This window comes from Callorhinchus milii, unplaced genomic scaffold (assembly GCF_018977255.1).
Source record: "Callorhinchus milii isolate IMCB2004 unplaced genomic scaffold, IMCB_Cmil_1.0 Scaffold7, whole genome shotgun sequence".
Taxonomy (NCBI): domain Eukaryota; kingdom Metazoa; phylum Chordata; class Chondrichthyes; order Chimaeriformes; family Callorhinchidae; genus Callorhinchus; species Callorhinchus milii.
In genome coordinates, this window is record NW_024704748.1 from 1,338,503 (window position 1) to 1,366,110 (window position 27,608).

The 27,608-nt window shown below is 43.8% G+C and overlaps 1 protein-coding gene across 2 annotated transcripts in view; it reads right to left on the reverse strand.

Moving 5' to 3' along the window:
* Positions 1 to 27,608, reverse strand: part of zfyve27 (zinc finger, FYVE domain containing 27) — an 83,023-nt gene that overhangs the window by 23,601 nt on the left and 31,814 nt on the right. The window contains exons 8-9 of one of the 2 annotated variants that reach the window (XM_007911033.2): positions 21,915 to 21,935; positions 7,226 to 7,370 (exon numbers count right to left, since the gene is read on the reverse strand). In XM_007911033.2, the coding sequence (XP_007909224.1) occupies positions 7,226 to 7,370; positions 21,915 to 21,935 (166 nt within the window). The remainder of the gene's footprint in view (positions 1 to 7,225; positions 7,371 to 21,914; positions 21,936 to 27,608) is intronic. The other variant, XM_007911034.2, reaches the window with a different exon arrangement.

Consider the following 27,608-nt stretch of genomic DNA (forward strand, 5'->3'; position numbering starts at 1 on the left):
TTGTCAACGTCAAACATTTCAAAGCACTTCACAGTGTTTTATATTAAGCACAGTGCCTGCGTAATCGTAGGCACTTGTTAGACTCTAATTTACATCTGAAAACAAACACTTTTTGAAATATCACTGAGACACACACGCACACACATACACACACATGCACATACGCACACCACACAAACCCCAGTACTGTATTCATCTTGTGTGAACACAGTCACACACTACTACCACTGACAATACACATCAACCAACGCACAGCAAACAGATTGCAAACTGAATAAAACACGTGTTTTATCCACCGCCACAGACACCAGAGGCCATTTCAAGCCTAAAATCAAGTCCAAGAGTCCAGGTGACAGCTAGAAATGACACAGACATGATGGCTTTGATCTCTGATATTATTAGAACATTGAACATTTCAGCACAGAATGTGCTATTCAGCTCATAGCTCCTGTTTTTCTAAGTCGTGCTTTTAATATTAATCCCTCTTTCCAGCTCTTTCCTCACATCCCTTAATGTTTTCACTGACCATGTAATATGGATTATTCAGTGGAACCCAGTTTGTCATACAACAGCTGAAAAGCAGCCTTTATTTAACACTAAACATACAGGAGGGTAGTGGTAATAGCCAAGAGATAAAGGCCAGTTTACCCAGGAACAGTCAGCACTTCCCACTCCCCCTCCAGACTGTCCCTTCTCTTTTTCAATAGATATCTTCAACATCCACCTGTACAGGTAGACAGAATCTCAGTTTAAAATCTTGTTTGAATGACAGCATCTCACTCTGACAGCGGCGCCCACACATACAAGATGTGATAAGTCGTTATATCCAATACAAGGATTATTATTAATATTATCATTACTGTACATTACTCGAGTGGCAGCCATGATATGAAATGGGAAAAGATCCTCATCTTGATGAGCGCAAACGGGAACCCAGATTGAAGATATCAAGTCATAATAATAATAATCCTTACTAAAATTTTGCATTTGATATCGCGCCTTATCACGTCTTCGAGACATCTCAAAGCGCTTCACTGTAAAGTGAATTGACTGTATGTTGTGGGCGAAACCGACAGCCAATTGCGCATATTGAAGTGTGGTATTTTATGGACGAAAGTCATATAACAAGAAGAGCGAAAGAAAGATTAGGAGAATTCTTTTCACTCTACAGCTGACACTCTCCCATTCCTGACAAAGACAAGACATTACATGAGGGAGAGGTGGAGAAACACTGAGAAACAGAGAGGTGTAGCGATACCGGGAGAAACAGAGAGTCAGACGGTAGAAAAATGCAATAGTCAGGAGTACATCCCAAAGGTGCTGGACAGTCAGTCAGGATATACATACAGACAAAGCGAAAAATAGAGATGACAAGACAGAGAGAAACAGCCACCCATCCAGCCAAAGGGAGAGAGAGAGAGAGAGAGAGAGAGCGTGCACGGGGGGGGGGGGGGGGGGGGAAGAGAGAGAGAGAAGGGAAAGAGAGAGAGAGAATCAAATCAGATTCCTCCTCCTCAAAGAAACTTGGCCTCCACATGACCATGAAAACTCTGTGGCATGTCACCTGCACACCACCCTTTATCAGTCAGGATGTTAGGAATTGCAGAGCATTTAATTATTTATCCTCTGGATTAAAAGGAGAGTGGGCTCTGATCTTAAATTAAAGCCCCAAAAACCTGTTGCTTTCATAGTATTATCTGCGATATTGGCCTTGCTTATCTCACAAGGTTTGCCTGTTAACACAGCGAAAGCCTCTGCTTTCCTCTGGTGAAATCAAACCTTGCCCGATGCCACTCCAATCCTTCTCCAGACTCTTTGAATTAACTTGATGTCAGGCCAGGCGTTTTAATATTGCTGAATGTTTTGAATTATTTTCTGATACTGGATTACTTTGCCTGCATTCACAGACAGGGATTTGTAGCCAAAAACTCTGCCCTTCCTGTCAAAGCCCGAGACGCTAACCTCATCAACGCACCAGTGTCTGTTTCAAAAAGCAACATTTATTTATCTATCTGAAAGATATTTACACAGGATATCCCAGTTAGGCTTGTATAAGGCATGTTTACAATGAGCTCTCACTGATAAGTTACTGGAGACAGTCCGGGCTTAACACAAATGCAGAGGATACGATCGGTGGAATTTCTCCCAGCTTGCTGACCCTGGACAAGGTGATCAATGCAAGTAGAAGCTTCAATATACACGGACACATTGCCTTTAGATACACCCCCACCTCCCCCCACTCACCCGACTGCTTTTTTCGGGGAAGTGAAGGGGAAATAAAGGGCAAATTCAAAGGCCTCTATGAGCTCATACACCTCATTAGTGTGAGGCGCTCCAAGCACTCGGAGAAGCTGCCCCACCGTGAAGGACCCTAGATAAATACCAGCTTTAGTTGTTAATCGCCGGTCAGCCTTTCAACCTTTCTGCCACCCTAGTCCATCTGGAGTCCCTCTGACTTGTTCCCTTCCTCCCTCCCTCACTTTGCCCTCGCTTTTGGTCATCTTTTCCACCCCCACCCCAACACTCCCAACGTGCAGTCCCGTAGCTCAGTGGGTAGAGCACAGCTCAGTTCTGATGAAGGGTCGTGGACTCGAAACGTTGACTCACTTTCCTTTTTCCATAGATGCGGCCGACCTGCTGAGTGTCCCCAGCGACTTCTATTTTTGTTTTCACTAAACAGTATGTTCTGTGAAATGCTTTGAGATGTCACGAAGAAGTGATAAGGCGCTATATCAAATGCAATGATTATTATTATTAACTTGGATACCAGGACTCTTAAGTGCCTTGGAACACCCTCCCATGCTATATAAATGTACATTTGTACTGTATTGTTAAACCAATGGGTTCACATTCTTTTTTAACTGCTTGTTCCCTTTGCTCCACTGCCAGTGACTCAGCTTTGAGCCACCGTTCCACGCCCCTGGTCTCTGAACCTCATTCTAAAGCCACTTTGCTCTCAGCCTTCTTGATAATAACCCTTGGATTTGATATAGCTGTGATAAGGCGCTATATCAAATGCAAGTATTATTATTATAGTGCCTAATTACATTGTTGTCTCAAAGAGCTTCACAGAATATATTATAGAGTGAATTGGCTGAGTATTTTGTGGGTGAAACGCGGCAGCGTCCCACAAACAGTCGTGGATTGAGTGACAACATTTTTGGGTGGGGGGAGGGATTATAAACCCCGGAAAGCAATCCATCAATCGACTAACAACCGGGTTCCTACTTACTGCAAGGTAAACAGAGGCGTGTGGAGTAAGGAAACTTGTTAATTGTCAATTGATCAATTGTCCGACGTGTTTCTCTCACAAACTATACAGTCAATTCACTGTACGTACATTCTGTAAAATGCTTTGAGACGTCTCAACGACGTGATAAGACTCCACATCAAATGGAAGAATTATTATTATTAATCTGGAGGTTTGTCGGCCAGGACACGGAGAGAAACTCCCTGCTCTATTCTGATAGTGTGTCGGGAATCTGACCAACAGCAGCACCGCAACTGAACAGGCGCTTGAAGTGAACAACAGCAGTTCAAAAAAATTTCCCGCAAATAAACAAGTTTGCAACTTCACAGCTCTTATCCATATTGGACCCGTGAAGTATTTGTTGGTTGTTTAGTTGGCTGAGGAAAGCTTTAATTGCTGCCCATTTCCAGTTTTTCAGTCAGCTTTTAAACACACGGCGATTAATAATTAAAATCATAGAATTTATATAGTACAAAAGGAGGGCACTCAGCCCATCGTGTCTGTGCCGGCTTTTTGAAAAGAGCTATCCAAAACAACCGCATTCCCCCCGCTCTCTCCCCATAGCCCTGCAAATTTGTCCTCCCCAAATAATTATCTACTTCTCTCTTAAAAGTTGTTATTGAATCAGCTTCCCCCAGCCTTTCAGGCGATGCATTCCAAATCTCAACAACTCACTGTGTGAAAACATTTCTCCTCCCCTCCCCTCTGTTTCTTTTAACAACTGTTTTAAATCCTCGGGTTACCGACCCACCCGCAGTGGGAATAGTTTCTCCTTGTTCATCCTATCGAATCCCCTCATCATTTTGAAAACTTCTATTAAATCTTCTCTGCTCCAAGGAGAATAATCCCAGCTTCTCTCGCCTCTCCTGATCACTGAAGTCCCTCATTCCTGTTACCATTCTGGTCAATCTTCTTTGCACCCTCTCCAATGCCTTGACATCTTTCCTAAAGTGTGGGGCCCAGAACTGAACACTGTCTCTCGCTGAGGCCTAACCAGTGTTTTCTAAAGGTTCATCATAACTTCCTGACTTTTGTATTCTATGCCCCATTTAGTATCCCGTGTGCTTTATTAACAGCTATATCTACCTGTCTGGCCACCTTCAAAAATTTACTTATATGAACCCCAGGTCTCTCTGTTCCTTCACCCCATTTAAGATTGTACCATCAGCTTATATTACCTCTCCTCATTCTTCCTCCCAAAATTCATCACTTCACATTTCTCCACATTAAACTTCACCTGCCATTTTACCAGTCTGTCTATGTCCATTTGCAGTCTGCTGCTATCCTCCTCACTGTTTACTACTTTTCCTCGCTTAGTATCATCTGCAAACTTGAAAATTGTACTCCCTGTACCCAAGCCCAGGTCATTTATATAGATCAAAAACAGAAGTGGTCCCAATACTACAATTAATTGTAATGAAGCGCATTTTAATATCCCGTGTTCCCTCTGCTGATTCCTGATCTGTGCATTGTGCTTTGGGATTATTATTACAGGGGTGAGTGTGGGAAGGGGGAGAAAGAGGCTTGTAAGCTTTCTACAGTACCAAGGTTGTATTCCTCATTCCTGTCAAACAATTAATAAATGAGACCAAAGTTACTGTGGTCAAAACTAAGTATTCCTAAACACATTCCTCTCCTTATTTAAGGAATGTTTGTGGAAATCTCAGCCATATTGCTGCATGTCTCAGGCAAGGGACAGAAACACCAAGGTTTCATTCATTCAATTATAGAATTGAGGTTTTTAAAATAAAGGGATTTGATAGGGTAGATACAGAGAAGCTATTTCCTCTGGTGGGAAATCCAGAACAGGGAGGCATAGTCTTAAAATTAGAGCCAGGCCATTTAGGAGTGAAATCAGGAGGCAGTTTTTTACTAAAAGGTTAGTAGAAATCTGGAACTCTCTCCCACAAAAGACTGTGGATGCTGGATCCATTCACATTGTCTAGACTGAGATGGATAGATATTTGTTAGGTCAAGGTATCAAGGGATACGGGGAAAGGCCAGGTAATTGGAGTTGAGGTACAGATCACCATGATCTTATAGAATGCCGGAACAGCCTGAATGTCCTACTCATGTTCCTATGTTCCTTTCTATGGCCCATCGTGTCTCTGCTGGCTCTTTCACAGAGCAATCCTCCTAGTGATGTATGGGACTGAAATGCAGAGGACGAACACGCAGTAAACCCACACAGAAGCTCCTCTTTTCCACCTCAAGCCCCTAATGGCAGGAAGCAAAAATGCCTCAATCTAACAGCTTCCTGCCATTTCCTGATAATTGGGAGCAGTTTTGATGAAACAAAGCTAGCACTGACCCCCCGAACGAGAGCAGTGGTGACAAACGCAAGTCCTATCACCTCGCGACACACCATGCCCAGGGTTTAGCTGTACAGTACCATCCCTCTGGTCCAGCCAAAGAATTAGCCAACACTAAACGCAGGTGCCAAACCTAATCAACACTCGGCAGAGAATGCCACAAGAGGTAAGCCACCTCTGTCTACCTCAATGTAACTTTAGACGTGGCTGCAATTTTGCGTAGGTCAGTTTGTTTAAAGCTTTCAACTCTGATATTGCCTGAAACAGTCAATGCCACAAAGCTGCAATTCATTAAGGGTAGCGGAGAGGGTGGGCCAAACAAAGAGTCCTCAGTGTCCATTTTTAGTGCTCCGCAATGGCCAGGAGCCCAGCTCTGAAGCACTAAGCTCATCTCTCACATAGATCCCAACCCTGGCTCATCGGCAGGACCTGGGAGGACAGACCAGTCACTGGGGACAGGGAATCCTCCCACTCAGCTCCTGTTAACCCTGCTTGTGGTTCTAGCTGGATAAGTAGTGAGAAAGCTTGCCAGACAATGATCTCAATAGTAAGCGATGCGATTTTAGCTGGCTAGACTCCAGCAGTTACCCCAACACACACTCTGGAGTCCCCAAGCCTTGGCTCTTGCCAACCTGTGCCTAATACTTTTTGGAATCAGGTAAACAGGATGGGTCCCTCCATGGAGAGAGAGCTTTCCATCAATCTATCTCTGGGATTTCCATGTGTAGATGGGATGCATAATTCTCAGCTTGGTTTAGATATTCTTAAGCAACGGTGATGGGTTTCCGCATGTGTCAGACACCTGGCTGACCCTCCCCCCAAAACAAATCTCATATAGAATGGAGATAAATAACCATAAAAATGCAATGCTGCAGTGTTATTTGACAGCTTGGCTGAACAACAACAACTTGCTCCCTTCACGCTGGACAGCATCTTGGAGCCAAGTTGGTAACAATCACTTCTGGGAATCGAGAAGGGTAAATGGTTCAAAATCAACTTTAAACTATGTGTCAAGATCTGAGCTCACAGTCCAAACTGACACTTAATCCATGCACAGTGCCAGCCCTCAGTCGAGAAGTTAAACCAAGGTCCTATCTGCCTGTTCAGGTGGGCATTAAAGACCCGGAGATCTGAGACTTGGAAAGAGAAGTTGCTCCACTGGTACGTTGCTCAAATGCCTGTTGATTGTGTGCAATAATAATCCTTGTATTTGGAATCATGTTGTTGAGACATCTCAAAGCGCTTCACAGAAAGTATTACTAAGTACGATCCCAAAGAGTGGGTGTCAGCAGCTACTGGACTGCGGTGGGAGTCACAAACCCTGCGCTGAGCTTACTGGTCACAGTCAGGAATGCAGGTGAAGCCATTGGTCTCGCTGATTGGTCTCAATTCGGTGAAGTTTTGCTGCAGCCTTTACTGTGGTTGTACCCGGCCAAGCAGTGGGAAACCTTGTCAGACAGCGCTCTCCATGGCAAGTTGTGTGGTTTTAGCTGGCCAGACTCCAGCACTGCCAACGCATGCTCCGATTTGCTCAAGCCTTGGCTCTTGCCAACCTGCGCCTAATACTATGCGGAATTGGGGAAGCAGGGTGTGCCCTTCCAGGAAGAGAGTGGCGCATTCCCTTCCAGACACAGGGAGGGAGGGAGGACCTTGCCACACCTACCGGAGTTATTTACAGGGTAACGTTTCCTCAGCTTCTCCGTCAGCTTGGAGACTTTGCTTCTGATAGGTTCGTTCTTGTTGAAAAAGCCGTTGTCCTGTGCGATGAGCTCATAATCCACACTGCACTGTGGGCCGTCGTCATCCTCCTTCGCCAGGGAAAAAAACACAAAGGCAAAGCAGTCAACAAGCTGCCCGCACAACCAGTTTACTTGCCCCATCTCTTTCCTTCCCACCCCCGCCCACCACCACGTATTTGGAGAGTCCTGTAGCGCAAGCGAGAGGACCCAGGTTTGATTCCCGAGCGGTCTGAAACCTTAGGCACAACAACTTGCACTTGTATAGTGCCCTCCATGCAGGGTAGCGTCTTAGAGCGCTTAACAGTGGCGGGCCTGACTCGGAGTTATGGGGGGGGCGGGGGCGGAGGGGAGTGGCTGTAAGCACGGTCGAAGAAGAGGGTTTTCAGGCAGGACTTGAAAAAAGGGAGAGGGGGCACAGCGGAGAGAATGAGGGAGAGTAGATGTTCTAGAGTTTTGAGGCCCTATACAAATGTAATTTTCTTGTTATTGTTGCGTATCGTGTCACACTACCAAAGGGCCAGTAGCATCACCTCTGGGCTTCTCTGAGCTACAGTATGGAGATACCCCCAATACAAACCAAATGGGTCAGCATAACTGGATCTGACTGGATGGCTGGAGGTTGTTGTAGGGCAATGCATACAGTGATTCCAGGTCAGAATTTTCTCTGATCAGCCTGTGCTGAAATCAATCTCAAACTCCAGAGGAGGAAAAGACCTTTTGATCCACTAGCACCAAGATTAACCTGTTCCCAGAGACCATCCTGAAAACCTGCTGCTGGTCAGTATCTGAGATGGTGAAGGATCAGAAAACATGTCTTCACCGAGAGGAGTGTGAGAATGTGCAGAGCACGGCCTCAGAAATGATGAACATCAATAACTAGTGTTTATCCTCCTTCTGGGGGGAGGTAATCGTGGTCTCCTTGGAGCTGAACTGGCTCCAAGGGTGATATACCTGCCAACGGAATGCTTTAATCGAGCCAGCTCTCTGTGACAGTCTCTAGTCTGGTTACTGAGCCAGACAAATCTACAGTATCCCAGGGCACTCACTGCTGATGACAGCACAGCTCAACCTGGTTCATTGGCAGGATCCGGAAGGGCAGACCAGTCAATGGGGGCAGGGAATCCTCCCACTCAGCTCCTGTTAACCTTGCAAGTCAAAACCCTAACGATAGGGCAGTCCTAGTTGGACAAGCAGTGGGAAAGCTTGCCAAACAACAGAAATGGGTAGTCACTCATACAGATGTTGGTGTGCAGTAGTCACATACTAGATCATGGATTAACTGGACTATTTCTGTGCTGTATCACTCTATGTATCTCGCACACATAGAAATGTGTTTCCAACCAACACATCATTCTTTAGAAATATAACCAAATGGAATTATTAGAACTTGATGTAAAATAGTTTCCCAAGTCAGAGGAAATTCAAGCAATACGAAAATTATTAACCAGCAAGGCTACAGACCACCCAATGCTCTCTCGGCATTGAGTTGCATACAGACCTGCTCTCCGTTCTACATTACTGTCATCGTGGAACATTGTGAAATATTGACTGGCATTGGGAGGATACACAGTTCGGCAGCCAAATTGGAACATGATTTGGGCAAATCGATCCCAAAACCAATGAGTAGAAACGTGGGAACTGATCGCTTTCCGGGAGTAATAATCCCTCAGATTAAAAAAAAGGTCTCTCAATCCACTGCTGTGCTAAATTGGATGCTGCGTTTCGCCCACAAAATATACAGTCCATCCACTTTACAGTATATTCTGTGAAGCGCTTTGAGACGTCTCAATGACAAGGCGCTATATCAAATGCAAGGATTATTATTTATTTTATAGACATCCATGCCCAGCAGCTCAGAAGAGGACAAGTGAACAGACGGGTTAGATTTAGCTCCTACTGAGGGAGCGTTCCATGGAGGTTATTTTGCAGCTGCCTTTGGGAGCTGTTCATTGGCTGAGTGTGAGACAGGCACCTGCTCCATTTCCACCTGACTTTTGGGTGAATTGCTGGGAGTTTAGTTTGTGGTACTTGGCCATTTTGGGTCGCTCAGTGTTGGCATTCCGAGACCGGGTATAGCATGATTGTATCCAAAGTATCTCTGCTTTGTCCCTGTGCTATGAACCAAAAGCAACCTCAGAAGACCTCTCTTTGATACCAAAAGTATAATTTCCATTCCCCAAACTAGACCAGGTCAGACATTCATGGCTCCTTTTGTGGGAAATCACCAATTTAGTGATGACTTTGTGGTGAATTAAGGGCAGTTTCAACCTGTGAGCCCACAAAACTGCTTTGAAACCCATTTCATATGGTACCCTAACCCCCATTAGACCATTTTGTATGATACCCTAACCTACGTCTTGTCCCATCTTTCCCCATCTTCAGATTGCACCTGAACACCTTTCTCTTTGACAGGGTTTACGGTCACCTCCCCCCTCCCCCTGGATTAACTTTGTGCTCCGCCACTGTCAAGTGCTCTGAGACGCTACCTTGCATGAGGGCTGCTATGTAAATGCAAGTTGTTATTTAGACCAATCTCAAACCTGCCCTTCGTGGCCTAAGTCTTGGAATGTGTGGTTGCCAATCAACTTTGCTCACACCTCTCCCACCACTCCCTATTTGAAGCCCTCCAGTCCGATATTTAACCTGCCCACATCATAGAGACAGCGCCTATCAAAGTAATAAATTACGATTCTCTGTGTGTGACCAGAACTCCCGCTGCATCCTCGACCTCTCCGTTATATTCGACACAGTCAATCACACCATCCTCTTCCACCGCCTCGCTTCCCTCTTTTATCGTCTAGCATTTCTTATGTTCTTATGGGATATAGACATAGGGAGTTTGGACATATGTGCATGCGATCGCCAGGAAGGTGGAAGGCGAACTAAATGGACCTTCGTCTTTTTCGTCTTGCATTTCTGAAGTTCTGTTCATTCACCTTCGTGGGACTGCATTTGCATGTTTTGAGTCCTACTTGACTAACCGCCAACAATTTATCTCAGGAAACGGTTTCTCCTCCCACCCCCACCTGGTCACCTGTGGTGTACCCCTTGGCCCCCTGCTTTTCATCATTTACACACTCCCTCTCGGCGATATCATCCGCAAACAAGGGGTCAACTTCCACATGGAGGCGGATGACACTCGAATCTACTTCTCCTCCAGCTGCGTCTCCCAGTCGGCTGACGACCTGTCAGTTTGTCTGACGGACGTCAAGGCCTGGATAAACGCAAATTTCCTGCAGCTGAACATCAGCAAGACAAAAGCAATAGTCTTTGATTCTCGTCAACATCTTCTTTCATGTAGGTCAAACTCCTTAACCTCCCCGTGCTCTCACTCAGAAGGCATCAGGTTCGATCCACGGCTTTCCTTTCTCCCCCACATCCGTTCTCCGACCAGGACCGCCTTTTTCCACCTCTGCCATATTGTCCGCCTCCATTCGTACTTCACACCCACAGCAGCCGAAATCCTCATCCGCGCCTTTGTTACTTCCCGCTGGACTATTCAAATGCCCTCCACGCTGGCCTCTCCAGTTCCACCATACTTAAAATACAATAAATTCAGAACTCCGCCACCTGGATACTAATCCGCACAAAACTCCGTACCCCTTCACACCAGTCCTTGCCAGGTTCCACCGGCTCCAAATTTCCAAACGGATCGACTTCAAGATCCTCTCTCATCTTCAAATCTCTTCATGCGCTCGCAACTCCCTACCTATCCGACCTGCTGGCCCCCCACTCCATCACCTGCTGCCTCTGCTCGGCCAGCTCCGGCCTCCTGTTCGTTCCTCGCCCCCTCCGCTCCACCATTGCCGGCTGTGTTTTCAGTCACTTCGTCCCAAAACTCTTGAACTCTGTCCCCAATCCCTCAACCTTGCCCCCTCCTTCCCCACTATAAAATCCCGCCTAAAGACCTTCCATTTTGATCGTGCTTATGGTCACCTCCCCGCTCCCTGACCCGCTGGCTCGAGGTCAGACTCCACCACTGTTAAGTGCTCCAGGATGCTACCCAGATGAAGGACGCTATATAAATGCAAGTTGTTGTTGTACTGCATACAAACCCTGATCCCCCTTTCTCTTCCCAGCCCGCTCACTGAAACACACGATGGTCACTTGTGTAACCATTGACTTGGCAGCCTGCCCCCACAGCCCTTCAACTCCAACCAATATTTGTACAATATCAGATGTTTTGAAGAACAAAAATGATAAACCATCACTGTGTACAAGTACTTACAGAAGGGGAAATTTGATATCGACCCTTTGAATTCAAGTCCAAGGGGCTAGCTCTCTTTGGGTGGGCTTGGTGTAAAGCGGTGCTATCCTGTAATTTTAAACTTAAAAACTATTCCCATGGCCTCCAAAACAAAATATATGTTCATGTGAATAACGCACATTCCAGGCATGTGCCTTGGTTAAGTGTTTACATATGCCTGTCAAATACATTAACATTAGCATTGCTTCTGCTAACCATTTCATTGTAATAACTATGCAAGTCTTTTTGTTGCTCTAGGATGCATTGGGAACTCTTGGGGGGAGTGGGGGAAGAGGATAGAGAGGAAGGGGGAGAGTGAATAAACACTGGTGGGGCGGTGGGGGGAGGAAGAGAGGAAGGGGGAGCGGGAGAGTGAATAAACACTGGTTAGAGGATTTATCCCCCCACCCGCACCCCATCTCATTTTGTCAAGCAGTTTTGTAACAGAACAGCTCTGCGAAGCGTTTTGAGATTCTCAGTGACGTGATATGGTGCTATATCAAATGCAAGGATTATTATTATTATTATGCTCCAGTCACAAGCACACCCTTGCTTCACAATGCTGCGATAGAGCCCCAGCCTCGCAAGTCCTGAATCCATCACCGCTGGATTAATCTACAATTAATGATCAATCTCATTTAGTATTTAGCTCCCAATCTCGGTCGACAATGGTATTACCATCTCCCACGAAGATGAGGATTGCTGCCGTTGCCCAGTGTATATCATCTGTTTATCACCGGCCAATTTGTAACAATTGTCTTTTGTGTATATTCATTGCCATGTGTTTCCTTTGATTTTCCCCAGCTGAATACCGCATGTTGCACAACGCAAAATGGTCACAGCAATGTTCCACTCTATATTTCCAAATTCCATCGTAAAGCACTTACTACTGTTACTAAGTGGCCTGTCTAATCTCTTCCCCTCCCACTCACACCCTCATTCCACATTTACAATTAGCTCTGTGACATCTGTGACATGTGCACTGTAGTTCGTGCTGACAGTGGGTACCGCCATCGGGTCTGACCTGCCCAAGTAATAATCTAAAGCAATTGCCCTTACATTTGATCCACCACTACAAAGTCAAAACACCTCAAAACACAAGTGTAATGACTATTTGTTAGGCAACATGTGGCAGCCATCTTGAGTATCTCAAGGCCCCACAAATACCCATTAATAATTCATCCAAGCACTGACACTCCCTTCTGCTTTCCACGAGTGCCCTGGAATTGTTCAGGGTCTACCTAAATAGCGGCTTCTGTTAAATTTCTTCTCTCCTTTTCAAAATTTCTGTCACTGATCATCAAATAATCTCTATTCTTCTTTCAATTGTTGCTTCTCTTCTAAACAGCACCTCAAAAGACTCTGACAATAGAGCCTCCCCTGGTGAATAGTTATCAGTTTGAGTAAATTAAACTACACTCATACATTTCTCTCAATGTTGCTCTGAATCTGTCACGAACACAACTTACAATGTATGGAATCAATCTAATTTATAATTTGGATCTCAAAACTAAATCTATTATTCATACGGTATATGATTTCCTTTGTTCCGTTGAGGGCTGGGGGGAGGGTGGGAGAGGGGGAGGGATTCGAGTAGGGAAAAGCTATTATTGGGTCACTCAACCCTTGCAAAATAACATTTTTATCATTAAAAATACATTGAAAGTACAGAAAGGATAGTAGGATTTCTCACGGGTTGGGGGAGGGGGTGGTGGGGGGTGAGACAAAGCCAGTATTGTCCTAAAGATTGCAGACTAACACTTCTACTCTTATTCATCAAATACTCTATTTCATCCCCCACAGGGGAGGAAGGAGAGAGGAGACCCTTTTGTCAGTACTTTCGCCACAATGTTGATTCAGTGCAGCGCTATGTGATTGCTGGGTAAAGACCCCCTCGTCTCACCCCCACTGCGCTGAATAAACTTCTCATTAGGATGGCTGTGTTGGGTGGGCCGGTTCTGATCAAGGGTGGGTAAGAATCTGTGGCCCAAAGTTGGCATTCGTTCAAACGCACGAGTCTGGGAAACCGACAAGTCATGCTTGTGCTCTGGAGGCCTCGGCATGTTATCAGGCTAAGTTAGGCAGAATCACATTGTATGTGACCAAGTTAAGTATCAACCGTGCTTGCTGTGCCTGACCTTGTAAAGTTTGATACTATGACTTGTGTGAAATTTACAACAATATTGGCTTTTCTCTACATAGTTGTCTTTGTTTTGATAACCGCAAATACGCATATACAAAAAATGGATTTAGACATGTGTATGGAGAGGAAAGAGAAAGCAGCTCTCTTTGCAAACTTTGTTAGAAGTAACATAGCTTGCATTTGATATAGCGCCTCATCACGTTGTTGAGACTTCGCCAAGCCCTTCACAGAATATGCTGTAAAATGAATTGTTCATTTTGACTGCTCATTTTGTGGGTGAAACGCAGCAACCAATTGTGCACAGCAGTGCCCCACAAACACTTGTGGATTGAGTGACAAAAATTTTTGGGGGGTGGGGGGGGTAGGGGAGGGATTATTAGACCCCGCACGTAATCCTCCAATCGACTAACAAGTGGGTACCCCCAAATCCTCTGCTCCACTGTCGGCAGCCGTGCTTTCAGCCACTACGCCACAAAACTTTGGAATGCCCTCCCTCGACCCCTTCGTCTAGCCCCCTCCTTCCCCATCTGCGCCTGAAGACTTTACTCTTCGACCACACCTACGGTCACCTCTCCCTGGCTTTGTGATGCCGCTCAGCGTGGAGGGCGTTATATAAATGCAAGTTGTTATTGTTCTTCTAGGGAGTGACAGATTGGACATCATTAGCATCAGAGACATGGTGGAATGAATCCATTCAATGAGATACGCATCTGGAAGGTTACAAACTGTTTAGAAGGGACCGTATTAGGAGAAGAGGAGGTGGTGTAGCACTATATATAAGTTCCATTATTCAGATCCTTGTGAGAGAAGATATAAAAAAGGAAAGGGCAGACAAGAATCATTTTAGGTATAATTAAAAGTTGGTAACAGTGGTAAGATATTACTGGAACTGTGGGATAAGGAAAGCACTAGTAAGGGACCAACCATAGTAGTTGAAGATTTTAAATTATCCGAAATTGATTGGGATTACGTTAAGATAGGGAAGAGGTTTCCGGAGTTAAAGGAAGACTGTTTTATGACTCATTGTAACAGAGCCAACGAGCAGAGATAACATCTTGGATTTGATAATGAGTAACAGGGACGACCAAATCTCCAACATAAAGGTGGGAGAAGCAATAAGCAACAGCGATCACAATGCAGTCACATTTGACATCACAAGAATTGGTGAGGTTATAAAAACCCAAACAAAACTGCCAAATTTCAAGAGGACTGAGAAGTCTAGTGCAAGTCTTGTGCACTTGAGAAGTCTAGTCGGAGTGGGCCTGGCAGCATAAATATGAATGGGAGTTGAGGACCTATGGAATTCCTTCAAGGAGGTAATTATGAAGGCAATGGAAGAACATGTACATGCAAAGAAAGGTACCAAGCTTAAAGGCATTCCTGCCTGGTTGGATGGGGCTACAAAGCAAATCATAATATGGAAAAACAAGGCATTTAAGGTCATGAAGAAAAATGGCACAGAATTAAATCGGATTCAATACCAGAAGGCATGTGAGGACTGCAAAAAAGGCATCAGAATGGCAAAGAAAAGCTTTGAATTGAACATGGCAAGAGATGTGAAGGATAATAACAAAAAAAATTACAGTAAGAGTGAAAGAAAAACAAGCAATGGAATAGGGCCACTGAAGCTGTGTTTGGGAGAAAACATGACAAATGATGATAGGCTGCAATAGTGCTAAATATGTTTTTTGCATCAGTCTTTGCCAAGGAGGAGATGGGTAACCTATCTGATCTGGAAAGAGAACTCAAAGATGTTGCAGAGGAAAGTTGCGACAATATTCATATTACTACCAGTATGGCTGCCTAACAACTGTGCAAACTTAAGTTAAATTAATCTCAGGGGTCGGATAAATTGCATCCTTAAGGAACTAAGGGAGGAAGTCGCAGAAATGCTGGCACAAATCTTTCAAAATTCACTGAATACTGGAGAGGTGGCTGGGGACCAGAGAAAGGCAGATATTACTCCTATTTTTAAGAAAGATAACAAAAGTGACCCAGGAAACTACAGAAGTTTGATGTCCATTGTGGGTAAAATTGTGGAGACTTATTAAGGATAAAATCATGCAGTATCTGGACAGAAATAAAATCATAAATGATAGCCAATATAGGTCCATGAAGGGGAGGTCTTGCCAATCTAATTCACTGCTTTTCTTTGACGATGTGAAGGGAGGTTGATAAGGGTGAGGCTGTGGCTGTTATATATCTGGTTTTCAATAAGGCCTTTGACACAGTTCCTCTTGAGAGGCTGGTACTGAAAGTAAAGAAAGTGGGAATCAGTGGAGGTAGATAACAAGGGATATGGAACTGGTTGACTACAAGAACTCAAGAGGGTGGTGGTATAGGGAATGTCATCAGACTGGGAAAATGTTACCAGAGGAGTTTCACAAGGGTCTGTTTTGGGACCTCTCTTGTTTAATATTTTTATAAATGATCTGGAACTGGGAATCGCCAGCACAGTGGCTAAGTTTGCAGATGATACCAAGCTAATAAAGGTGGTAGATTGCAAAACTGAACAGGATAGGTTACAGAACGATTTGAAAATACTTGGGGATTAGGCAGATTGGTGGCAAATGAAATTCAATGTGAAGAAATGTAAACTACTTCACATGGGGACAAAAAATCCTGGAAAGGATTATTATTTGAACGGAAGGAAAATGATATGTGTGGAAAATGAAAAGATCGTGGGGGTCCTAATTGACAATAAATTGAAGTTCTCCCAACCATGCTCTGTGGCAGTGAGTAAAGCAAACCAGATGTTGGGATGTATCAAAAGATCAATAGCAATCCGAAATAATGGGGTAATCCTGCCACTGTATAAATTATTGGTGTGACTATACTTAGAGTACGGTGTACAGTTCTGGTCTCCATAGTACAAAAAGGATATTCAAGAAATCAAGAAGATACAGAGGAGGGCAACCAAAATGATTGAGGGAATGGAGGGACGAGACTATGAGTGACTCAGTAAATTGCGCATGTTCACCCTGGAAAAGAGAAGATTGAGAGATGATGTGATTGCTGTCTTTAGGATTCTAAAAGGGCAAAACAATATAGATCATGACAGGCTGTTTCAACTTGTCCAGAATAGTAAAATCAGAGAACACAGCCTGCAACTGATTGAAGGAAAAATTCAGAACGAATCGACGCAAACAATATTTCAGTGAGCGAATAATGAACCTGTTGAACAGGCTCCCTGTTGAAGCAGGAAGATTATATAGTTTCAAATACAGATTAGATAGTTTTCTTGTAGGAAATAACATTACGGGATATAGTACACAGGTGGTTTGTAACATATGTGCATGCCACCACCAGCAAGGTGGAAGGCAAACTAGATGGACCTTGGTCTTCTTTCGTCTAGCATTTCTTAGGTTCTTATGCCCAAGATTTTGCCCTGCCTGAAATCGAAACCGGGTCCTCTTGCTTGTGAGGCGAGCTCACTGATCACTAAGCTACAGGACTCCACAAATAGTGTCTCTTCCCACTGGTAAAACAAGGGGACCTAGTCTTCAAATTACAGCTAAATTCTTCGAAGTGAGATCAGAAGATAATAATTCACAATTGTGGAGTAAAGAAACTTGCCCAAGAATTACCCCAGAAGGCAGTGATCGCGGAAAGAAGTGGGGAGTATAAAAGGGAGATAGACAGTATATATTACATATATTTTTGAAGGCGTTATACCAAATGTATATATATATATATTGGCCACCCATTCTGGTTGACCAATAAAATAATTACAGAAATAACAAGATAGCATAGATTTTTGCCATGAATCAAGAAATGTTCAATCAAGAAACATTTGTAATAATGATAATAATAATCCTTGCATTTGGTATAGGGCCTTATCACGTCGTCAAGATATCTCAAAGCGCTTCACAGGATTTACTGTAAAATAATGACTACGTGTTTTGTGGGTGAAAATACAACAACTTGCTCTTATATAGCGCCCTCAACGCAGAGTAGCATCTCAGAGCACTACCCTGTAAATACTGTAAAGTGGATTGATTGATTGATTTTGTGGGCAAAACGCGATAGCCAATTACGCACAGCGGCGTACCACAAACAGTCATGGATTGAATGACCAAATTATCGTTTTTTTAAAGTTTTGTTGGCCGTCAAAGTGGTGTTTAAGGTGACACTCCAATGCAAACCATCGCATCTCAGAAGGTAAAGTAGATGTTGGGACAACATACTCCCAACTACAGCTGGTGGCTCTCCAACTGCTTAGTTATATAAAGATTGTTTCACTACAGCTGAGCTGCGAAGGTTCAGAGGAGGATGAGAAGGCCTGGAAGTGTCTATGTACAGCAGGCATCTTCAGAACAGGGTATCTTGAGCTACAACATCTTAAATGTGTGTCTCCTAATGGACTTGCCAAGCAGTGGAAATAACCTATTTCACCCTAACAGCAGGAGCGGCAAGTGCAGGATGCGCATTGGGACGTTTATGTATCTTGAAGATCTTTCACCTTTCACAATTTTGAAGTCCTCTATCAGGCCAACGCTCAACCTTCGCAGCTCAGCTCTCGTGCAAACATTCCTTATATAACTAAGTGATGCTGCAGCTGGAACCTGTAGTGTACTGGTTAGCGCACTTGCCTCGCAAGGGACAGGACCTGGGTTTTATTCTCAGGCAGGGCAAAACCTTAGGCAAGTTTCTTTACTCCACACACCTGTTTACCTAGCAGTAAGTGGGAACCCAGTTGTTAGTCGATCGATGGATCGCTTTTCCGGGCGTAAATATCCTTTAAAAAAAAGTTTTAAAAAAATAATAATTTGGTCACTCAATCCAGGACTGTTTGTGGGGCACTGTTGCGCACAATTGGTTCCCGTGTTTCGCCCACAAAATATATAATTAATCCACTTTACAGTGTATGCGAAGCACTTTGAGACATCTCAGAGACAATGATAAGGCTCATATCAAATTCAAGGATTATTATCAAATGTAAGGATAATTATAACCAACAGAGAGATCTTTCATGAAAAAATGTTTCATCGACCATTGCTCTAGGTCAAGAGGATGTGGTGGGTGTTCAATATTTTATGAATAGACATTCAAATCCCATAATGGAAAGAGTTTAGTTATTGCCTACAGTGAAAGGGAAATCTCGCAAAATGTGCAAATGGTTGTGTCCCAACTGGAAGCTGATCAAAAGCTGTGTGCCTCTGGGCTATTGGATAATCCGCGGGCTCTCCATTCTCCTCCTTGGGAGGTGGCCATGATCTGTGTGATCCAAGAGTAACGGGTGATTCATGACAGAGCATTGGCAGGATCTGTGCAGCATTCTAGATGAGACTGCTCACATTTTCCACAATTTCAGCCGTAAAATACCGGGCACAAAACAGCAATAGCGGCAGGTGGAGAATGTAATAATCCTTGCATTTACTATTAATAATATATCATAATAAATATAATAAAAATTTATTAAATATAATAAACATAATCCTTGCATTTGACATCTCCAAGGTGTCTCGAAGCGCTTTACAGAATATACTGTAAAGCAAACTGACTCTATATTTTCTGGGCAAATTAGCCTAAATTAACCCTAACCTTAACTTTCACGGCAGCCAATTGCACACAGTAGTGTCAAAACAGTCGTGGATTGAGTGACCAATTTATTATCATTATTACTTTTCTTTGAAGGAATTATTACCCCCGGAAAAGGATTCACCAATCGACTAATAACCGGGTTCCTACTTACTGCTAAACAGAGGCGTGTGGAGTAAGGAAACTTGCCTAAGGTTTCACCCTGCTAGGGAATCAAACCCAGGTCCTCTCACTTGTGAGGCGAGTGCTCTAACCACTGCTTATAGGACTCCAGCGTGTGTTGGGATGCTTAAATCTTCATAATTGCTGATCGAACGTAGACGCCACAACAAGATTTTCAGCAAGATCAGAGAATGTGATAGCTGTCATATAATAGTGCCAGGAAACCGCAACATCCATCTGAGGACAAGCAGATTAGACCTTGGGTAAACGTCTCATCTGAAGGATGGCACCTCCACTAATGCAGCGCCCATCCCAGTCCAGAACTACACAGAAGCGTTGTGATTGTGAGATAAAGTCTCAATGTGGGGAGAAGAGGGGTGGAGGGCTCAGCTGCCATTCTGGGGAATCAGTATCACAACTGGAACTCATTGTCTAAAGGCAGATCCGGTCTTTCTTGCTCCAAGACGCTACCCTGTGTGAAGGGTGATAAATAAATAAGTTGTTGTTCGACACTTTAAGATCATAGCCAGAGGAGGGGGCCATTAAACTTGTTAAGGTTGTTCTGCCATTTTATCGAATCATGGCAGAAATTTTAAGTCCTTTCCCCACCTCTTCCTCATGCACCAATACCAAATTATATTTGTATATACATTTGTATAGCCCCTTTCATGTCGCGAGGATGTCCCAAAAAGTTGGACAGTCAAGGAACCTTTAATCCCCTAAATGCCCAAGTATATATCACAATTGATTTTAGCCCCACAGCCTTCTGGGGTACCACATTCTCACAATCGGTCGTTTCAAGAGATATTTTCCTATTTCACTTCTATGCTAACTCTAATTTACAAAAAAAATCCCTTGTTTTGGATCCCTCTACCAGAGGTGAAGAGTCATTCATCCCTTAGAACAATAATAATCCTTACATTTGATATAGCGCCTTATCATGTTATTCAGGTGCCTTAACGCACTTCACAAAATATACAGTAAAGTGAATTGACTGTGTATTTTGTGGGTGAAACGCGGCAGCCAATTGTGCACAGCAGTGTCCCACAAACAGCCCTGGATTGAGTGACCAAATTATTATTTATTTTATCAATCCTGTCATTGTTTTAAAATCTCAATCAGATCATCCCTTAACCTACTCAGCTCTAAGGAACAGAGCCCAAGTCTCTCATTCTTTCACAAATGGGCAAGCATAGACTTGCTACTCTCGAAGGTTGAGGGTAAGAACTACCTGATCCCAAACTGAGGTAATGGCTAACCAATCCTCGTTCTGTAGCGTGATTACACTGGAAACAGTCCATACTAGCTGAAGCCATGCGTATAACAGATATTTATAGGGCTCAGCTAAGGAATCCTATTGAGCAATTAAATATGAAACATGATTTAAGAGCCAAGGCAGAACGCTGAGATGTGTTCACCAAGAATGCCACTTTGCCCACACAATTTGTTCCCCTTCAAAAAGCAGTTCATTTTACTAGTGTTTAGGCCAGGACACTCAAATAATGCACCATGGATTAAATGATTCCTTAAAATAGCAAATCTAAGGTAAAAAATATTCAGACCTAGGCTCATTTACAAAGCACTTCACCAAAGAGGCGTCCGTCCGGCAGTGATTCAAATCTGGGGAGTCTTGAAACGTGTGGTCATCAGGCAGTATGAGCAAAGCCTGCTGGTTATAGCAAGAAGGGACAATGAGCAATGCCAGCCAGATTCAGAAGGATTTTTGCCCGACTGGGCCAAAAGGTGGCAGATTCAGTATGATGGCAGGAAATATAATAATCCTTGCATTTGATAAAGCGTCTTATCACATCGACAAGGCGTCTCAAAGCCAGTTTTACTGCAGATGTGCTTGAGAGTATAGTGACTGTGTATTTGTAAAGTGGATTGATTGAATACTTTATGAGCGAAATGCAGCACCCAATTGCACACAGCAGTGTCCCACAAACAGTTGTGGAGTGATTGACCAATTTTGGGGGGGAGGGATTATTATCCCCAGAAAGCGATCCGCCAATCGACTAACAACCAGGTTCCAACTTATTGCTAGGTAAAACTGCTAGGTGGAGTAAAGAAACTTGCCTAAGGTTTTGCCCTGTCAGGGAATCAAACCCGGGTCCTTTCGTTTGCGAGGTGAGTGTGCTAACCACTATACTACAGGACTTCACAGTTAATATATTACAAATATACCAGGTGCAAATCTATGCCAGTTTCACTCCCCTGTGGTTGATAAACCGTTCAAGAGCTTTCAACAATTTTCTTTCAATGTTGTTACAGATTCCTTCATTTCCCTCCTCTCCTCTCACCGCAGAGAAGCTAGCAGAATTCCTACTTTTCTCTGGACTGCTCCCATACCTTATTCTCATGAAAGTACTGTTACAGCAATTAATCAGTGAAATGAACAGTTCCTGTACAACTGATAGTTCTGGTAACGTTTAAGGCAATACAACGCTTTGCTTGAAAGGAACTTAATAGCCTTACTAAACATCTGCAGTTACAGAATGCAACTGTATGAAGTGCTACTCACTGTGACCAGCAGCCGATGCTCCTTTTAGAATGAATAGCGAAGGAGAGAAGAGGGACACATGTGTTACATGAGGTACAAGAGATTACAGCAACAGACAATACAATACATAAGGCAGATTTACGGGAGTGATGGAATCTGCTGGCCTCGGTTGCCACTTGCGAGTATGGAACGCAGCCTCTCTGGTCTTATTCACAGGAGATTCCTTACAACTCAGATAAGAGTTCAGCCAGTGGCCTCTGATTGAGCTCAGAGTCTCCAAAACTGTCCCCACTAAGCAGAATACTCAGTTGATGGCACTCAGAACTTTTCAGAAGAATGTGGCCATTACCAGCACATTTAGAGTCCTGTAGTGTCGTGATTTAGCATGCTCGCCTGGCAAGCGAGAGGACCTGGGTTCGATTCCCGAGTAGGGCGAAACCTTAGGCAAGTTTCCTTACTCCACACGCCTCTATTTACCTAGCAGTAAACAGGAACCTGGTTGTTAGTTGATTGGCGGATTGATTTCCCTCCAAGAGTTGTGGTCACTCAATCCACGACTGTTTATGTGACGTTGCTGTGTGCAATTGCCTGCCTCGTTTCGATGAGATGTCTCAATACGCTTCACAAAATATACTGTAAAGTGAATTGACTATATATTTTGTGGGAGAAACGCAGCAGCCAATTACGCACAGCAGTGTCCCACAAACAGCCGTGGATTGAGAGATAAAATTATTTATTTATTTTTGCAGGGATTATTACCTCTAGAAATCAAACAGCCAATTGACTACCAACCTGCTTCCCACTTACTGTTAGGTAAACAGAGGCCTCTTGAATAAGAAAGCTTGCCTACGATTTCGTCCCGCCCAGGAATTGAACCCGGATCCTGTTGCTTGTGAAGCAAGTGGTCTAACCAATATACTCAGACCTCCAATGAGGAGGAAAAGAATGGAGGGAAGCAGAAAAAGGGGGAGGAGGAGGAGAACAAGAAGGAGGAGAATGAGGAGGAAAAAAAAGAGGATTGAAATGAAATTCCGGTGAAGGAGTTACTCCAGATTAAATGAGATACAACACTAATTCCACAGATCAAAAACTGTCGACTTCAAAAGGTCGCTGATTATTCTCCGCTGTCATGCAGAATTTAATTCAAATTAGAAATGCGTGCCTCTAGAAACAAAGGTTATTCAGCATCGCAGACTCTTATTTTGTTCAAATATTCAAAGGCCCAGCCTTCATTGCCAAATTCCACTTTTAGATGCCGAGGGTGGGTGAACCACACACATACACACACACACCGTTCATAAGACCCAGGAAGAGCCCAGGAACCGGAAATCGTTACCAGTCAAGGTTGTGTATGTACTTTGCCAACTCAAGACGAGACAAGATAATGTAGACCATGATAAGCTGTTTTATCTTGTACTTGTGCCCCGAAACACTCTTCCTGTATCCCTCCACCTTGTCCCTTGCTTCCCCATCTTCAGATCACACCTGAATATCTTCCTCTTCGACCTACAGTCACCTCCCCCATCCCCCCGGCAGATAAATTCCAAACAAATCAGCAGAAACACTATTTCAGTGAGCGAGTAACAAACTTATAGAACAAGCTCCCAAGGGAGATGATGGAAGCAGAAAGCGTGGATTCTTTCAAGAACAAATTAGATAGATTTCTGTTCAGAAATAATCTCTTGAGATACGGTCTATAGTTTAGGACACGACATGTGCTAGCGACTGCCAGAATGGTCGAAGGCAAACTGAATGGACTGTGGTCTTTTTTTGCCAGCAAATTCTTATGTTCTTATGAAACAAACGCAAGTTGGCAGCTCATCAGCACCAGCATTGCACTGTACAGTCAACCACACATAAGTCACTTCAGTTGGGACCATACATTTAATAAGACTTGTTCAAATTACTGTATGAGTTATGTCAAACTTGCATAGCGTATAAACTCTTGAACGGGAATTGGGCAGATGTTCCCCAGGACACTGCTGTGTGCAATTTGCTACTGCATTTCGTCCACAAAATACTCAGTCACTACACTTTACAATATATTCCATGAAGTGCTTTGAGACGTCTCACAGACATGATAAGGAGCTATATAAAATGCAAGGATAATTATTATTATGTACGACTTAGGTGATTATAGCATTTACACAGATCAGACTTGTGTGAGTTTTACTGTATTGTAAAACAAAGGTGCGAAAAGCCCTTATTTTATACCCATTTACAAGCAAACTTGCACATTCACAAGTCACTCTCAGCAGATTGAAAGCCTACGCTATGACTCAGCTAGTGAACAGGATCTTATGGTAACCATAAGCCACGGGCTGGAGTTTTACAACAAAGCCCTCCCTAATGCACTGTGCCTCGGGGTGTTTAGTCTATCCTTGCTGAGCAGTAAAACACCATTTCACACCATCAAATATTAAACACCTCATTTAAACCCATTTCCGCTTCGCTCTCTATTCGATGTGCCTGGACTCCCTATCTAATGGCAGGAATTGGCAGCAGCAATACAGAGGTTTATAGCCCCCCCGCCCGTATGTAGGAAGGACAAAAGGAAATCTAATGTTTATTTAGAGAGGGGGGAGAGGGGGAAGGTGCAAAGAGAAGTGAAGCGTTTGAGGCCGTTCAAACGTCGAGATGTTATAGGCCCTTTTTTTAGAATGCAAAGATTATTATGATTTTTATTCATAGCAGATGTGTGCAGTTGATTTGTAAGTAATTGTTTAAAGAGAGGCATCGTAAATAAGCCGTTCCTTTAGGAGGGATCAGACACCACAGCAATAAATGAAGTTCTAGTGTATAAGACTCAATTAACATACTTTGCTAGTTGTGGACTAGAACATGTAGCTACAGCGTCCCTCGTGGTCTACAGGGGAAACGCACCACCCGTCACTGCAGGGTTGCATGTACGAATCCCCACCTTGTACTGAGTGCCTGATCTCGGTCGAGGCAGCAGTTCGACTTACAATGACCCTCCACGCCTCCTGGGGCAGGAGCAGACAGCCACATCACTACCCAGGCCTCTGCCCCAAATAACAGTCACTACACTTTTACAATGGAAACAAAAATCCTGCAAAGCACCGTGTGACTTTTCAACAAAGTGATGAGGCGCTACATCTAATGTAAGGATTATTATTTATTAGGTGTGTATGCGTGTTTGTCCATGGCGTATTCGGATAGGATGGGCTTCACAAGCTCCCTTACACGTAAAGTGATGCTCACGGCACGTGAGGGTGGCTGGCACACACACACAAGGAGCTGAACCTCAGTGGAGGTAATGGATCAAAGGAGGTCATAAAAGGAGAAGAAAAAAAACTGCAGAAAAATTGGCATAAAAATAAAATATTTGAAAAGAAATGCCTAATAATGTTAAAATTAGAGCTAGGTCATTTAGGAGTGAAATCAGGAGAACGTTTTTCACCCAAAGGCTCGTGGAAATCTGGAACTCACTCCCCCAAAAGGCTGGATTCACATTCTCAAGACTGAGTGGATAAATATTTGCTAGATCAGGGTATCAAGGGATAAGGGGCAGGGGTAATTGGAGTCGAGGTACAGATTAGCCATTACCTTATGGAATAGTGGAGCAGGCTCAAAGGACTGAATGGCCTCCTCCTGATCCTGTGTTGTGTAAGATACTCCTTTGTAGAAGATAATGCAGCAGTAAATAAAATACATGCCAGCACTGGTTTTACCCTGAGTGAGAGCCAATATTGAGCATCATATCCCTGGAGGCCTTAACAACCATAAATTGCGGATAAGATGAACCTGCAAACATCTGCCTTCTACTTATTGTTGCTGTTTCATATTAGTGAAGAAATCCCCCTGATCTCCAGAGTGCATTAACGCTGATGTGATGGCACAGTGGGCTTAGAGCACATGAATTCTGATGAACCTTACAATCATCAAGGATAGAAAACTCAGCATTGCTCTGTGTTAAGTTATGAGGCAGCTCAGAAGCCAGGAGATGAGACGTTTCACCTACGTCACTGGGTTAGGAACACTCTTCCTCTATCCCTCTGCCTTGCTCCCCCCCGCTCCTTCCCCATCTTCAGATCGCGTCTGAAGACCTTCCTCTTTGACCATGCTTATGATCACCTCCCCTCTCCTGCCATCGTGCTCCGCCACTGTCAAGCCCTCTGGGACGCTGCCCTGCACGTGGGGCGCTATGTAAAAGCAAGTTGTTGTTGTTAAGCAGGAGATAGCCAGTAGGGCTGGAAAGTGGACAGAAGCATGTGTGTGTGGGTGTGTATAAACAGGTGCAGGAATAGGCTGTTGGGTGAAGAGCGCCGTAGTGAAACTCTGTTACATAGAAAAAAAGAGTCAGATATCTCAAGGAGATGGGCAGGAGAAAGAAATAAAATCAGTATTGGGCAAAAAACAATATGAATCCGATTCTCAGAGATATCCCAATGGATCACTTATTCAACATTACAATCTGTATGTCTTGGCTCCACTCACTACTTTTGTTTGACCTTATAGTGCTTAACAACATTTGTCTGAAACAGGCGTTCTGAGTGGGAGGAAGAGGGCTTGCTCAACATTAAAACTGGGTCACAGCTGACGCAAGGGATGAGCACATTTTGTGTACAGCGCATCCAAGCAAGGAAAGGAGGAATGTTTGCCCTGTAAGATCCAGGCCGTGGGTTCGACCCCCTCAATCTCTGGCAACATCAGGTGGTACGTTGGACCACATGGGTAGAGTAATACTAATGAACTTTCATTCCACTGACTCATTCCACCTTTCACCCAGAAATTATACAGTCAATTTACAGTCAATTTACAGTATATGAAGTGCTTTGAGATGTCTCGAAGACATGATAAGGTGTATTAATGCAAGGATTATTATTATTATCCCTCTACCCCCCAAAAAAACAGCAGGAAATCAAACACAATTTGCAATGAGAATGTCCTTTACCGGAGGCCTGAATTTATCTGCTTGTCTCACTCCCGCTCAGACCAGTTCTGTTCCCAAATTTATGACTTTTCTCTCAGAACGGTGAAAAATTCTTAAACCTAGTATTGATTTGGAAGATTTTTTTTCCCCGCAGTTCTCCAAAAAAATAAATCTGCCTGCAAACTAAAACTGAAATGAAGGATTTTGCACTTTTCTGTGCTATTTCAGATTTTATCAACCCCTCCCCCCAAACCACCCTCCCCAGCTTGGCGTCAGGCTCCTCGCTGTGTAAATGCAAGTTATTGTTGTTTGTGATAAAATGGTTTTACAGGCTAAAACAAGTCAGGATTTGGGATCTCTAGATTGTATTAGAGTGTTTGCAATTAGCAATGCACAGGCAGAATATTGGTTTAGGAATGCTTTCAAATAAGAGGTTAAAGAATCAGGTTTGCTAACAAATACAGAAGCTCTGCTGTATGCAGGTCCATTAAAGACAGAGGCTTACACAACTTTCACCTCGCGGCTGTTTGTGGAAATTGGCTGCTGAGCCTGTTTATAAGAACTCACTACATTTTACAGTAAATTCTGTGAAGCGCTTTGGGATGTCCTGCTCGACAGAAAAGGCGCAATATCAAATGCAAAGATTTTGGTCGCCTCGCAAGTGTGAATTTCTCCACTCAGGGAGTGAGGACAATGAGTGTGAAATTCATTACCAAGATTGACAATCATCTAAAAGAGAACTGGAGAGGCTCCCAGAACAGTAACAACATAAAAGGATCGGGGAAAGAGCTAGAGAGTGGGACTAAGGTCCAAGGGAAGGA